The 16,762-nt window shown below is 38.3% G+C and overlaps 2 protein-coding genes and 1 long non-coding RNA gene across 4 annotated transcripts in view; 2 read left to right on the top strand and 1 right to left on the bottom strand.

The window, feature by feature from the left end:
• The window catches only part of LOC105357660 (NACHT, LRR and PYD domains-containing protein 12), a 243,950-nt gene that overhangs the window by 132,657 nt on the left and 94,531 nt on the right, over positions 1-16,762 (bottom strand). The window lies entirely within an intron of this gene.
• On the top strand, positions 80-860 carry LOC105353648. The gene is made up of 2 exons (XR_002289687.2): positions 80-379; positions 464-860. It is a non-coding gene; the product is annotated as an uncharacterized LOC105353648 (long non-coding RNA).
• On the top strand, positions 3,060-15,190 carry LOC101161958 (zinc finger protein 436-like). The gene is made up of 3 exons (XM_023962386.1): positions 3,060-3,279; positions 5,407-5,847; positions 12,719-15,190. The coding sequence occupies exons 1-3, from the start codon at positions 3,135-3,137 to the stop codon at positions 14,068-14,070; spliced, it is 1,938 nt and encodes a 645-aa protein (XP_023818154.1). The 5' UTR covers positions 3,060-3,134; the 3' UTR covers positions 14,071-15,190.

Here is a 16,762-nt window from a genome sequence, read left to right as displayed (position 1 = left end):
ACATAGCACTGCTTTATCAGTATATCCATACTGTTTACAGTCACAATCATTACAACATTTCTAGTTGTATATCCTCCAATTTCAGGGTTCCCAAATGTGGTTTGGTGCATTGATGGAACTCACATTCCTATTAAAGCTCCTTCAGTCAATGAAGGAGGCTATGCTAATGGAAAGTCAATGCATAGAATCAATGTGCAGGTAACAATATGCTACAGTTGTTCTTTTTTATCAAACTTTAAATCATACTGATTACTGTTCCCCACTATCTAGGTAATATTTGATGCCACCCACCTCATCACAAACATTGAAGCCAAAGGGCCAGGATCTGTTCATGATGCCAGAATTTTTAGGGAGTCATTGCGCCCTGAATTTCACTAGGGTATAATTTGCCGTACTTTCTTTTTTTAATACAATGTCATGCCTTTAATGTTATGTAAATTATACACTTTAATTGCCATTATAGGACATTTCCATGTTTACTTGCTGGGAGACGGGGGGTATCCTTGTCTGCCATATCTGATGACCCTTAAACTTGAACCTCAGCCTGGACCACAGACAATTCAACCTGGCCCACAAGAGAACCCGGGTCAGGGTGGAGATGACTACAGGCATCCTGAAGGCAAGATTTCAGTGCCTATGTGGGCTCAGGGACAGGCCAGAGAGAGCATGTGGCATTACAGCTGCATGTGTTGTTCTTCACCACATCGCCACCATGAGAGGTGAGAGGGCCCCCCCATGTCCTGATGAAGACGGTCCAGTGGACGCCCCATTGGATCCTGCCGATCAAAGAGATGGCAGGGTGGAACGGGACATGATTTGCCAAAATTATGTATAATAAAATCAGTCAGTCAAGAGTCAAAGGCTGATTGTTGCTTTATACTCCATTCAGCAAATAACAGATTAAATGCTCAACATACTGTTTCTCACTTTAAACTGGTGTTCCAGCAATTCTATTTCAAGGTTGGTCTTTTTAACATTAGGTTTTATAAGGTTCATCTCAAGGTCAATTTCCAATTTGCCTTAGAAGATGGACTTTATACAGCTCTCTGGCAGGCAGCTACAAACATCTTAATTTATTGTACTTCTGGAACTTTCATATGTCTAAGTTTGAAGCTGAGGATATTTTCATTTTTATAACAATAAAATGAAAGTAAAAATATTGATTCACAACATGAAATTGTTTACCATTTATCTGACTTTATCATTACACCTGTACATAGCAGGGGTGGTATATAAACTCATCATCCTCTCCTTTACTCTCACTCATGGTGCAGAGACATAAGCATAGTAGGACAAAATAACTCGGCAAAACACAGTAAAACAGCTAAACAACTAAACCCATTTGGTCAAAAAGCCACACTTAAACCCAAATCCAGACAGACAGACAAAGAGAATGGTATCCCACAATTCCTTGCGGTGCCGATCTAACAGCAGCACCAAAGTTACACCTATTTAATTGAATTCATTTGAATGAAAGTAAAATAAATGTCTGATAACTATGTGTTATTTTTAAGCTGACTTAACTAAAAAAAACGTTTATCTTTATTTAAGCAAATAATTAAATTATATCAATGCAAAAATGTTTATCTTTCCAACATCCATATGTGGTCTTATCACCCTCTCACGGTGGAAAAAGTATTATCCGAGCTTCTTCAACCACTAAATCATCTTCAAATGGACACGCAATGCTGCTTCACCTCTCTGAAAACTAACTAACCTTCAACTAAACCTGCTCCAGACCAGGTTATGTTCAGAGCATGAGTTGCTATGGCAACGTGGCATACCCTGAGACATACCTCCATTTTTGGAACCGAAAGCTGAGGTTATCAACTTCCTTAGCCTCAAACTTACTGTGGTAACTCACATAACCTGCTTTTTGGAGTACCCCCCAGGTTTTCTTGTAAAGACCAACCAAACAGAAAGTTGATCTTTCACTAACAAATCCCTCCTTTATCTTCAGCCTTCAACTCATACTAAGAATTCTATTGAAGCAGATGCTAAATGATGACCTCATTTGATCAGATGACCTCATTGCTGGGTGTGGTGACCCCTGATGGGAGGATCCCAGAGGTGAACAACAACAACAACAACCTGCAAGAAGAATAACGGAAACCAAAATAAATAAAAATATTTAAGTGTTCATTTTGTCTCAACGTGAAATAAACTGTGATTTCAAGTAAAAAATTTCAAAACAGTTTTTTTTATTGAAAAAGTTTTTGAATAAGACACAAAAACAAGAAAGACCTTTAAAATCTTTGCAGTATGTTGATGAAAAATGTTTGCATTCCAAAGATCTTTATTTTTTTCCCTTTTCTTTAATTTTGTTACATCTTAGTTATATACTTTATAAATGTGCTAATCTAATGAAGTTCTGTTTATTTTTCACTGCAATAAGAACTTTGTAATTTATTGTTTGTATTTTTTATTTACTTTAGTTTAATGCTTAATTATACTCTTTATTCTCTTTAGAGACATTTTTTTCTTATTGCTTTTAAATTTTCTTTGTTTAATTTTTGTTTTTTGTTTGTTCACTTAAAACAATTTTTTATCCATAACTGTAGTTAAAAATACAATTGACAAATATGATCAGGTTTATTTAGTCTGATGCATTTTATTGGCAAATCTGAACGTTGTAATGAGAAAGACTGTGATGACGTCACAACAGCTCCCAAAACGTTTCCCCGAAAATGTATTTTTTTTCCTATTTTGAATTTCCTTTTTTATTGTCTTCCGAATTTAAACTTAAAAATAAAATATTGGAAGCATTGTGAACTATATAGATATTCATTTAAGCTGTTTATACGTTTCTTTTTTAACAACGTTTCTGCACGTGACCCGGAAGTAAACAGCATGGGGCGCTAGCAGTGTTAGCAGGCCAGCAGCGTTAGCTTGTGTCAAGAGGACAGTAGTGTTTTGTTGGGACGTTTGTGAGGTTTTTGGACAGAAAGGACGATACGTGGTTCGTGTGGTAACTCTCAGCATTTTCCAAAGTGTCGTAAATGAGTGAAGAAGTGTTGAACAGAAAGACAACGTGGATTGCTGTGATTGTGAGACTAGCAGATGATCGATCGGAGCTGCAGTGAAGAGGACGGCGGTGTTTGTGGGAGTTGGAGCTGAAGATCGGAGTAGGAACCATGTCTTCAGAACCTCAGGAAGGTTCTGTCAGAGAACAACTTTCTGCTGCTGAAGGAACCATCGTCCAGAACGAGGAGGAGCTCTGTCGTCACCGCAGACTGCTGGATATCAGCTGGAACCCGCAGCTTCAGCTACACATAGCAGGTTTGTTCACTGCATGATCCACCTGCAAACAAATAGATCCATAAATGTCCTTTTTTTCCTCGTCTGAGCTGCTCTGGATCCAAACTGTGAGGCTGGAGGGCTCCAATGTTGCAGTTATGTAAAGAAGTTAGAACTTTAGGTTACAAAAGGAAACGTGAAATGAAAATATGTACAGCCCGAGCAGATCTCCACGCTATGTAGTTTGTCCAAGTGGGGCCACTGTAGTGTGACGTAATCCTCATTTGAAAGGCCAAATGGTTATAGTACCTACACCGGCTGCAATAACTCTTCTGATAAACGTTCAAATGTGTCAGCAAGTATCTTAATTCTTTTGTATTAACACAGAGAGTGAAATATAAATGCATTTCCAAAGAAGAAGGGATGTTTTTTGTGTGCTTTTTAATGAGAATGTTCTCTTTGAACTATGAATTGTGACTCAGCGGCAAGACAGCTGGCAAGGGACCATCAACAAAGTGCAAGCTCCATGAAAACACCAATCTGTAAAAATCCATAATCTCTCAAAAATGAATAAATGTCTACATTTATATGAGCTGTTAATGAAGAATCGTCAGAAAATTCATGAACATTTTGTGAGAAAGTACATCTTTATTTTATTGGATATATTTTTTCAAATTTTAATAGAGATATGAATCAGAACAAAAAGGTTCAATAGCCTTTAAGCAGGGGTTCTCAAAGTTAGGTCCGGGGCCCAATGGCGGCCCGCGGGAAAAAATTCTTTTGAGGCCCTCAATAAAAGTGAGCCAGAGCAGGTTCCTTTGAGGAAAAATGCTGTGTTGGCGAGAAGAATAGGCGCTTTCGAACTAAGTGGACAAATGCTTACTTTTTCCTACCTCATGGGCTGAATAAAGTCATGTGCCTTATTTGCACGCAAGTAAATGCAATGCTAAAAGAATTTTATATATATCGTCACTATGTTAAAAATCATAAAAACTATGACAATTTTAATGGCGAGGAGAACAACAATAAGCTCCAACAACTACAATGAGGCTATGTTGCACACCAGATGTTTAAAAAAAATGGCTAAATCCAGAGAAGCTGTGATAGAAACTAGCTACGTTGTGGCTTTAGAAATTACCCGGCGTAGCAAGCCCTTAAGTGACGGGGAGTTTGTAGAAGAATGTATGCTGAAAGCATAGCTGACATTGTTTGTCCAGAGCAAAAGAAAAAGTTTGAAGAAATATGTCTGTCAAATGATACAATTTCTAGACAAGTAGAAGATCTGGGCAGCAACCTCTAACAGCAACTGGAGAAAAAAACATTTTTCAGTTTGTCCATTTTTTTTTAACCAAAATTGGCTCCCAGTCTAATGTCGAGTTCCTAATTTTGCCCTCTGCTACAAAGACTTTGAGAACCCCTGCTCTAAAGATACTGAAGCGACTGTCACCATACTTTCTGTACGGGTTATTCATGACCTTATTGTCCTACTACAACAAAGATCATATCAGAAATTTACTTTTCTTTTTAGGAATTTTTCATACAGAAAAATGGATTTGGTCAAAAATGCTTGAGTTTTATTGATTACTTCTTTAACTCCATAATGGGAAATTAAGGTTAATGATCTAACTTGGATCACATAATCTTGATTTGATTTGATTTATTGATTTATTTCAAGCATTGTAGTCAAAGCATTAAAGAATGTACACATATTTACAGTTTTGCAATCCAGTCCAGACTGCTGGAGTGCTCCTGGCGGCCGCAAAATAAAAGCATAAATTAGCTGCATCATTGAATAAGCCGCAGGGTCGAAGGTTCGTGACAAAACTAGTGGCTTATAGTTCGTAAAATACAGGACTCATTTTTGCAACATGGGATTTAATTAATTTGTTAGAAAATCTATTTTTTGTTTTTTCAAATTGACATATCTTGTTTGCAAGCAATGGCCCACCTCTGTAGGAGTATTTTGTAGTATAAAATTTCACAGAAAATTTTCATTCTGACCCTAAAGGTTTTCTGACAAATATAGTGGGGTGTATTCATTTATGTTCAGCCCTGTATTTCTTTCAATTTGTCCCTTCCAGCTCTCACCAGACCCTAAAATCATTAAATATGTAATAAAAAACTTTAATGTGCATTTTAAAAGGCTCCTTGTTGTATTTGTGTCTGCAGTCCTCCCTCAGCATTGGATGACTGAAGAGGAATATCTCTGCAACCAGCAGAGAAACTTCAGAGTGAAACAGGAGGAACAAGAACCTCAACAAACTAAAGTGGAGTTGCAGGAACCAGAACCTCCACAGATTAAAGAGGAACGAGGGGAACTCTGTGTCAGTCAGGATAAAGATCAGCTTGATCTGAAGCAGGAGACTGATACCTTGATGGAGATTCCTACTTATGAGGAAGATAAGAACAGTGAAGCAGATCTAAACAATCAGCAGAGCTTAAATGTAACTGATTGTCAAGATGAAAAAGGAAACCAACAAGAAGAAGTAAACCAAGATGAAGAATCAACATCAACTGTAGACAAAGAGACAGACCAAAAGAACAAAAATCAGAGGAAGAGAATAGACAGAAGTCATGTCCAAAGTGTGGACAGTTCTCACATGTCAGCAGGTCAGTGTGACTCTGATCTTCATCTCCACACTATCAGCATGTTCACTTCAACAACGGTTCTATCTTGAGCCTCAAGCTAAACATGCAGTCCATCAACAGTGTGTACTGGAAGAGTCTCTTCTGTCCCTTCCAGTTGAAAAGACGGAAGACATTGTTGGTCAGTTCAGCCGACAGCATTCTTCAAATCATATTATCTTACCGTATTTTCACGACAATATAGCACAGTTTCAGTTATTTGTGCTTTATTTGTATTTAGGCGCGGGTACGTTAAAACATACCGGTAAAACATGCATGCTAGAGTGTGTGTTTTAAAAAAGGCAGCAGGAGCAAAAATGATTGGGTTTGATTATTTTTTTCCTTTCAGTCATCAATCAGCATCCAAAAGTCCATCGAAGTCCTCATTTTTTCTTCATAAAATACACCACAGGTGGCAGTTTCTGTCGATTAGCAAGGCAGGCTGCCTTGCCTTTTTGTGCCCCTTCTTGCGTATCCTACCGTGATGGTCCCCTTCTTCTCAACAGCGTGACTCACCGGGATGTCAAAATTGATCCATGTTTGTGATGTGGCTAGGCTGGATTTGTTTATCGGCAATCTTTTTACTGCGGTTGTTGCGAAAGTTGGACTGCTTTTTTTTGTAATCCGCTAGATGTTGCTATTACACAGTAGTCTTTGCCCGGATGGAAAGATGGCACTGTTTCAAAAATCGAAAGCACCAAGACGAACCTCCTGGAAATTGTTCGATTTTCATTTCCTCTGCAAATCTTGCTGCTTTTAGTCGCATGTTGCCTGTAGAGACGCTTCTCCCAGCTGTTCTTTGATCGTTAATCCATCACTCAAGTTGGTCTTCCAACTCGTTCCAACTTGCCTTGTTTCCCCAGAAACTCAGCTGTGTTTTCTTGACTTGTAGGAGTTTGTTTTCCAATTTCCTCCACTTGTGAACCATGGATTCATTAATCTTTAATTCTCTAGCAGCTGCTCGATTCCCATGTTCCTCCGCGTAGTTGATAGCTTGAAGCAATATAAACTGTGGTTCAGAAGCGTGTCTCTTTGCAGCATTTTTAGGGTTTCCAAAACGATGTTGTTCTGCGTAATGCACATCCCCCGCTTTTCTGGGGTTTGTCTTCTTCCACGCCCACACTTCCCTCATTGTTTTTATGCTGTCCTCTCCTACGTCCCCTTTACCAGTCACACAACACATAAGGCACACCTTATCATAGGGCACTCCTGATATTTTGTCGAAAATGTAAGACTTTTAAGTGCGACAAGCTAACGATAAACATGAAACCTTAACAGATAAAAAAAAGAATTGTTAGCAAGATTTAAAAAAAGCTGTTTCGTCATCTGTCGATACAAGTTTGTAGTTCAGTCATTTTTACCATATTTTTCTGTCAAACACAAAATCCCAACTAAACCTCTTTCATGTCTCCAATTCCAGACATTCAGACAGATTCTGTTTCTAAAACTACATTTCCAGCTAAAACCCAAAGACAGGGTCCTGCTCATGGATGTGCAGACAGAAAAGATTCAAACCTGAATACATCAGTGAAAAACTGCTTAGTGTCAGAATTGTTCTCCATCTTTTTCTGAACTGATTCTTCCTCCGGTGCAGCTTCATCTTCATCAAACTGCTCCTCATTGATGAGTGGAAACACAACAGGGAGGTTTTTCTGTGTCCAGTTCAGCTCCATGAGTGTTCAGGATGTTCAATGTCAGTTATTTCAGTTCAGAAAAACTGCATCTCTGCTGAGATTTGCTTCATTTCCATAAGTACCTTAGCAGCATCAGGATCATTTTGTTGATGGTTTGTCTGTGGAATGACATTTCATTCTCATAGCTTCAGTGGAGATCAAGAGTCTGCAACCTTTAATACTAAAATAACCATTTGGTCTAGTTTCTTACAAACCAAAACACAAGAGCCCTGAAGTTTTCTTTTATTCTTTCAGTCATCAATCAGCATCCAAAAATCAATCAAAGTCCTCATGTTCTGTTTTTGAAATGAACAGCTGGGCTAAATTTCTACCGTACACACCAGGTTCCCTTTCATAATTGTCAGAGTCACAGAGTCAGTCTCATTGCTGTGCGGTTCCTCGTGAATGACACCGGCTTTTCTGCACTTCGAAAGCGGTGCAAGCAGACACCTTAGCCCAAGCATCTACAATCCATTCACAAATTGTGGTGTAACTTGCCCGGCGCTGCCTCCCACTCTCAGTAAAACTGTGCCCGCCATTCGACAGTGTGACTCACCGGGATCTCAAAAGTGATCGGAACCTCGTCCGTGTTGGTGATGTGGCTGGGCTGATGTGTTTGCAGCAGTAGGAGCGGAAGATGGACAGTTTTTCATTGTAATCAGCTAGAATTTTCTGCGCCACCATAGTCCTTGGCCGGATACAAAAGGTGACCCCATTTCATAAAACAAAAGCACCAAGACTGACTTCCTTGAAAATGTTCGATTTTCATTTCCTCTGCAAGCTTTACTGCCTTCAGACAAATGGTGACTGTAGAGACGCTTCTCCCAGCTGTTCTGTGATTTTCAATTCATTGCTGTGTCAATCTTGCAACTCAGGGCCACCTCGCCTTCTTTAGTTGTTGGAATTCGTTTTCCAGCTACTTCCACTTGGGAACCATGGATTCATTAATTTTGAATTATTTAGCGGCTGCTCGATACCCATGTTCCTCCGCATAGTTGATAGCTTGCAATTTAAACTGTGCTTCATAAAGGTGTCTCTGTGCAGCATTTTCAGGGTTTCCAAAATGATGTTGTTTTAAGTAATGCACATACCTACACTATGTACTATTTCGGGGGTAGTCTTCTATCACATCCACACTTCCCTCCTTACTGTTCTCATGCAGTCCTCTCCAACGTCCTCTTTACAGAAGTCACGCCACAACACATTAGACGCACCGCACCATAGGACGTTTCGTACATTTTGGAGAAAATTTCAGACTTTTAAGTGTGCCCTACGGATGTGAAAGCACAGTATTTCATTATCAGATAGTTCTCTAGATAATGTCTAGCAAAATTAAAATAGAGATGTCTAATTTGACATGGCATTGAATGACTCAAATAAAATTAAAAATCAATCCTCCAAAATGCTTTTTCATTTTCTACTTAAACGCTGCTTATTCTGTGACATATTTAAAGCGAAAATGCAAAGAGGGGATTGCATTTTCTTTTTCATATCCACCGTGCCAAAACTGCTGCATCATTTAATTCCAGTCAGTATTTTCTGGGGGGAGGCGGGTCGATGACGTCAGTGCGTTGTTGGTCCTGCCAGCAAATGGCAGAAGTTTATCATGGAGAAATCTGTGCAGAGAGATGTTGAGGGAGGCTGCAGCTGTTCTAGAACAGTAAAATCAGCATGAAGCAGCAGGAGACAGTCTTCTAAATGTGTTTTTATTATTGTTAAGATTATTATTTAGGGCCTGTTCGCTCAAAATTTTGTAAATTTGTGTGGCCAGTGCTATTTGCAAGTACCCGTACGAAGAGTTAGCAATAGGTGCTAACAATATTTAGCCATGAATGAACTTAAACTCTGTACGGGCAATGCCACAATGTGCACCTTGGCTGTAAATATGTGGGAATAACATCAGCCTTTATTTTGTCTGGACACCACTGGAAACACAAATTCACATGATTGTTTACACGGTTTCTCAGGTCTGTGTAGCAGCACTTCCGCCTTATGCGGTCCGGAGCTTTTGACTGCAGCCGCGGCTTTGGGCTAGCTTCGTGTTAGTGGGCCGGGGAGGGTGCTTTGCTGCGGTATGCGCTAGTCCGGGGGGAGCTTTGGACCAGATTGCATCCAGCTGCGGTCCTAAGCTCCAGATCGCAGAAGGCGGAAATGATGCTATGCAGTCTTGAGAAACCCTGCCGCTATGACGAAGCTACGAGCCTGGCCACACTCCAAAATAAGAACACGTTACAACTAAAAAGGCGATTTTTTTGAAGTTTTCTTATATCAGACTTTCAACCTCTAAGTTTACAACAACAAGGAGTATTTTTTTTCAATCTCCAAAAATTAAGAAAATAATGCAAGAACCAAACATCAAGTCTAGAGTTCTGTAATTTAACACATAGAACCAGTAGGAACACTTTTCTGAGCAATCCAGAGAAATGTTCACCACAAACTTCGTAAAACCACAACACATATCAGGGGTCAACAACCTCGGACACACGTTCCACTGATGGCTTGCATGCTTTCTTTTGTATGGGCTTAGGAGAGGTTACTTTCGTGGACAATATCCATGCATACCATTCCTCTGCAGTGTGCACCGTTTGGTGTTCCGGGAAACAGTCCCTCCAGTTGGGCTTCCTACTGCTTTCAATAACTTCAGTGAACTTGCATTGCAATTTTCTTAAACCCTTCTCATTGGAAGACGCCCCTGTTGAGATGTTGGCTTCCGTGGACGGCCTGGATGTCTCTGGCTACGTTCACACTGCAGGCTGAAACGCTAATTCCGATTTTTTTTTTTGCCCCTATGTGACCCAATTCCAATCTTTTCAAATGTGATCCAGGCCACTTGGGTGTGCCGTCCTGATTCCGATCTTTTCAATTGCGACCGCCGTCTGACCGGCCAGGCCACCTGAATCCGAATCGTACGTCATCGACACACTACAAACGTCAACATTCTGCGTTGAAGTAGGCGGGAACGAGAACGTCAACATCAACCATGGTGGACGATGCTGCTAAGACCAGTCAGTGGAAGAGAAGCAGGTCACCGATTGGATTATTATTTGGGGCGAACTATTATTAGGCCAAACTCCAGGGCTCTTATCGCAACTGGCCGGTTTTTGAAAAGATTTCCAGCGAAATGGCCGAGCGTGGTGTTGAACCTTCCCCGTGATGACTTTGTTCCTCTTTCCGACGGCTCCTCCAGGGCCGAAGGCGGATCCTCCTCTGGGGGTTCACTTCCCCGTTCAGACACTCATATTCTCCAAAGCGGGCTAATAAAGAGTCAAAAGCATTTATTCATGGGGAAACCTTCTTCTATTACCGTTCTCCTTCCTCCATAACACACAACATGAATGCGCCCCCCCTGCCCCCCTCATTCCCATCTCGCTGCACGTGCTCTTCTTCTCTTCTCTCTTGTCTTACACATACACAGACACATGCTGTGCTGGACACCTCTTAAATGAATCATGAGACTCACCTGTGGTTGAATGCCCTTTAATTAGAACTTAGTTGTCTGAAGTTTGGCTTTTCCCCTAAGACTGACTGGGGTGTACTCATTTTTGCAACATGGGCTTGAATTTTTTTTAAGAAAATCAAGTTGTCATATCTTGTTTGCAATCAATGGCTCACCTTTGTACGTGTATTTTTTAGTATAGTATTTCACAAAAAAATTTGATTCTGAAAGGACACTAAAGGTTTCCTGACAAATGTAGTGGGGTGTACTCATGCTCTCAATTGACTTCTGGGCCCAATCCTGACTGATACTAACCCATTCTTTCATAATCACTTCTTGGAGTTTGTCAGAATTAGTGGGTTGTTGTTTGTCCTCTTGAGGATTGACCACAAGTTCTCAATGGAATTAAGATCTGGGGCCATGGACCCAAAATTTCAACATTTTGGTGTCTGAGCCACTTGGTTATCACCTTTGCCTTGTGGCACAATGCTCCATTGTGCTGGAACATGCATTGTTCTTCACCAAACTGTTGTTGGATTGTTGTAAGACGTATCTGTTGGAGGGTATTTTGGTACATTTCTTTATTCATGGCTGTGTTTTGGGGCAAAATTGTTAGTGAGCCCACTCCCTTGGATGAGAAGCAACTCCACACATGAATGGTATCAGGATACTTTACTGTTGGCATGACACAGGACTGATGGTAACACTCACCTTTTCTTCTCCGGACGAGCCTTTTTCCAGATGACCCAAACAATCGGAAAGAGGCTTCATCGAAGAGTATACATTTGCCCCAGTCCTCAGCAGTCCATTCGCCATACTTTTTGCAGAAGATCAATCTGTCCCTGATGGAGAGAAGTGGCTTCTTTGCTGACTTCTTGACACCAGGCCATCTTCCAAAAGTCAGATGGCAGATGCGATTACACCCGCCTCCTGCCATTCCTGAGCAAGCTCTGCACTGGTGGCACTCTATTCCCGCAGCTGAATCCTCTTTAGGAGACTATCCTGGCACTTGCTCGACTTTCTTGGACACCCTGAAGACTTCTTAACAAGAACTTAACCTCTTTCCTTGACGTTCTTGATGATCCTATAAATTCTTAACTCAGGTGCAATCTTAGTTGCCACGATATCCTTGCCTGGGAAGCCATTTTTATGCAACGCAATGATGGCTGCACATGTTTCTTTGCAGGTCAACAAGGTTAACAATGGAAGAACAATTATTTCAATCATCACCCTCCTTTTGATATGTCAAGTCTGCCATTCTAACCCAATCAGCCTGATATAATGATCTCCAGCTTTGTGCTTGTCAACATTCACCTGAGTTAACAAGTAGATTACAAAAATGACCTCAGCAGGCCCTTCAATTACAGCAATGAAATGCAGTGGAATTTTTTTAAGTGATTAAGTTCCTTTTCATGGCAAAGAATGACTATGCAATTAATCTGATCACTCTTCATAACATTCTGGAGTGGAATATATGCAAATTGCTAATATAAAAACTTAAGCAGCAACCTTTCCAATGTCCAATGTTAATGTAATTTACAAAACCTTTGGCCACCCCTGTAGACTCGATGATCCCGAAAGGGATTCAGTGAGTTCAGAATATGAAGGGATGGATTTTTAAAATGTTTTTATTGAAATTGTAAACTTTAGTACTTTTGAAGTGGCTTAGATTTTTCTTGGTGCTTAGCAATACAAAAAGTCATATAAAAGTATAAAAAGGTTCCCTCTTGTGTTTCTTTTCCTGCAGTCCTCCCCCAGCATTGCGTATCTGAAGAGGATCCAGACAACCAGCAAAGGAACTTTAGAGTGAAACATGAGGAACCAGAACCTCCGCAGATTAAAGAGGAGTCAGAGGAATTCTGTGTCAGTCAGGGTGAAGATCAGCTTGATCTGAAGCAGGAGACTGATACCTTGATGGAGATTCCTACTTATGAGGAAGATGAGAACAGTGAAGCAGATCTAAACAACCAGCAGAGCTTTAATGTAGCTGATAGTCAGAATGAAGAAGGAAACCCACATGAAGAATCAACATCAACTACAGATGAAGAGACAGAATCAACATCAACTACAGATGAAGAGACAGACCCACAGAACAGAGATCAGAGGAAGAGAAGAGACAGAAGACATGTCCAAAGTGAGGACAGCTCTCACTTGTCAGAAAGTGACTCTGTCAGAAAAAAACCCAGAAAGGCATATTTGGTTAAGAAACACGAACAATCTCCAAAAGGAAAAAGATCTACCTATATAAAGTTTGGTAAAAGAAAAGGAATTGGACACAATGTGTCCATCCACATAGGAACTGAGACTGAAAGAACCCATGTCTGTGAAGAATGTGGTACAAGCTTTGATTACTTGTCTCAAGTCCGAAATCACATGAAAACTCATACAGAAGAGAAGTCTTTTCCGTGTAAAGAATGTGATAAAAGTTTTAGTCGTATTTCTAATCTGAAAACACATATGAGAACTCATACAGGAGAAATGCCTTTTTTGTGTAAAGAATGTGATAAAGGTTTTGGTCATATTTCTAATCTCAAAACACACATGAGAACTCACACAGGAGAGAAACCCTTTCCTTGTAAAGAATGTAATTCAAGTTTTAGTACTGTATCTAATCTCATAAGACACATAAGAACTCATACAGGAGAAAAGCCTTTTTCCTGTAAAGAATGTGATGCAAGTTTTAGTCAAAGATCTAATCTCAAAACACACATGAGAACTCACACAGGAGAGAAGCCTTTTTCTTGTAAAGAATGTAATGCAAGTTTTTGTCAAATATCTGATCTCATAAGACACATGAGAACTCACACGGGTGAGAAGCCTTTTTCTTGTAAAGAATGTGATGCAAGTTTTCATCAAATATACAATCTGAAAACACACATGAGAATTCATACAGGAGAAAAGCCTTTTCCTTGTGAAGAATGTGATAAAAGTTTTAGTCAAAGATCTAATCTCAAAAAACACATGAGAACTCACACAGGAGAAAAGCCTTTTTATTGTAAGGAATGTGATAAATGTTTTAGACAAACATCTAATCTCAAAACACACATGAGAACACACAAAGGAGAGAAGCCATTATTGAATCTAAAAGGAAACAAATGAAAATGATGGGGTCAAATCAGAATCACCTTAAAAGGAACAAAAGAACAGATTGAAACTTTGAGAAATAGATCATGTAAATTTAAAAGAAATAAAACTCTCTCTAAGCTCAAAAGTACGCATTGTAAATTTGAAGGATTTATTTAAAACTGAAATTGTACATTTGAAACATGAGTATAAAAAATTAATACAGGGTTTGACATCTGCTAAAAGGAAATATATGCTGATAAAGTTGTGCACACTTTAAAAACAAAAAATATCAAAGCAAAATTTAGTAACAACCATGACATGTCTATTTTGAATATAACTTTTTTTTAAATATGATTTGAACATAAAATTTATCTATTTAGATTACTGTCAAAATACATCACAGGTTTAAAGCATTAATATCGAGTCATGAAACATCGATTCAACAAAGTGTGCTTGTGTAGTGACTACAACTAGAGATAGAATGTCTGCACAATGAAAGCAATCAAACAATGATGAAGTTTACATGTTTTTGATTTTTTTGTGGCGTTACTTTATTAATGTAATGTAAATATAGAGCATTGATCACAAATAGAGAAATAATTGCAACCAGTCCTGAGCATGAGACAGTGTGGTTTATGAACAACAATGCAATAGAATAAAACGAATACACCTCATTTAGGGGGGTGTAGATTAAGCTACAACAGAGCAGTTCTGCCATAAGCCAACAGAAAAAATCAGAAGAAGTTGGGTTTTCTGATCCTAATGACCTTTTTTGTCATTTCTTTTCTCAACATCCGCTACAGACGGCTGCCATTTAATCTGATTTGGCTCTAATGTTGCTCACTTGTTTTTGTAATTTTGATTTATTATCCTCTCTTTTTTTTTACAAACATGAACTTGCACCTAATGTGAGACATGCCTGATGCTGTTTTTTTGGACTATTTCCCAACACTTCTGGGTCTGAAACAACCTATTGGTGTGTTGTTTAAACTATCAGGTGTTGTCCCCTAACAACACAAAATGTGGCCAGAGATTACTGTTTCAATAATAACTATTATAATCTTTGATTTAATATCTAATTATCCTAAGTTTGATATGTCTTTGAATGAATGTATGAATGCTTATTGTGTTGTTTTGTGCATTATTCCTTGATTGCTTGAAATAAACCATTTCAAATCAAATCAAATAATCAAAACTAATATTTCTATTTATAGGTTGATCTAGAAAAACAGTTTGAAGATTATCATTTTTTATAAATCAATTCAAGCAGTAAAACTAAACTGTAGAATATTTATACGTATAATCTATCAATGGTAATTGTATGTTATTGATGATAAAAATTTTTTTTAAAAAAATGTCTTAGAAAATAAATAAAACATTTAGTTTTACATTTATTATGTCTGTTTTGAGTACAAATTTTCCTCGTCTTGAATACAAAATTTCCCTTCATCTTCCTGTCAAAAATATGCCACATGATTACAGTGAGACATATGTATATATATATATATATATATATATATATATATATATATATATATATATATATATATATATATATATATATATATACAACTTTAGTTTTACTGCTTGAATTGATTTATAAAAAATGCTAAACTTCAAACTGTTTTTTCTAGATCAACCTATAAATAGAAATATTAGTTTTGATTATTTGATTTGATTTGAAATGGTTTATTTCAAGCAATCAAGGAATAATGCACAAAACAACACAATAAGCATTCATACATTCATTCAAAGACATATCAAACTTAGGATAATTAGATATTAAATCAAAGATTATAATAGTTATTAATAAAGTTTAATTTCTTATTTTATCTTTAATTAATATTTTAATTATTTAATCTCTTGAACAGCTTCATTGAGGTAGTATTTTATGCTAATGTTGTATGTTGTCTTTGCCTGTGTTACATGACATCGCTGGAAATATTTTTGTTTAATTCTAACACTTTTTATGTGGTCAGTGAACATTTCAATATAGTTTTTTAAAAAAAAGGTAGTCACTGCAGTTGACAGTTTTTGGTCATCTGAGCAAAGCTTTTCTTTAGTAAAAGATTTTCCCCAAAATGTATTGATAGGCATGTAAAGAGCCAGACTGTTGTTTCTCTCTTGTGTTCTTGTGATTCATTTTTTCTACTAGGGATTAGAACTGTTTATCTGTTCTTTTTAGTTCTCAATTTTCTGTCCAAATCTTTACTTTGAAGAATAAAGTGGACCTGAACATCAGTCAGAAGTGTGGAGTCTTTTCCATAGTGTGGGTTTCTGCTGTTTGGTGGTTCTCTGCAGGTTCCAAAGCTGGACTCCTAAAGTCCAGTTCTGACTGCTGAACTCAGGACTGAGGGGAAATCATTTGATTGTTTCATTGGTCAAATTGAATATTTGATGTATTTCTTAAATCTGCCTGTTTCAGCTCTGAAACATCTCTAACTCTTTACCAAACACCACTTTCTGTAGCAGAGCAGCTTTTCTTGTTGATCTTTATGAAGCAATGTCCAGCTGTTCCAGAGGAACTGAAACCATTGGAAGTAGCAGTGTGAAGATGCTGTCCTCTCACTGAAACAAACCTTTTTTCTATTCTCCTTAGATTTGTTTGTTCTTTTTCTATACTGTTCATGTTCTGTCACCTGTTGTTTTTGTCAAATTCTGACCTCTGGCAATAAAGAAATATGAAAAAATAAATTAGGATTAGCAAGGAGATGTTAAAAAAGGT

The sequence above is a fragment of the Oryzias latipes genome, chromosome 2, assembly GCF_002234675.1.
Source record: "Oryzias latipes chromosome 2, ASM223467v1".
Lineage (NCBI taxonomy): Eukaryota > Metazoa > Chordata > Actinopteri > Beloniformes > Adrianichthyidae > Oryzias > Oryzias latipes.
This window is presented reverse-complemented; position numbering and strand designations above follow the sequence as displayed.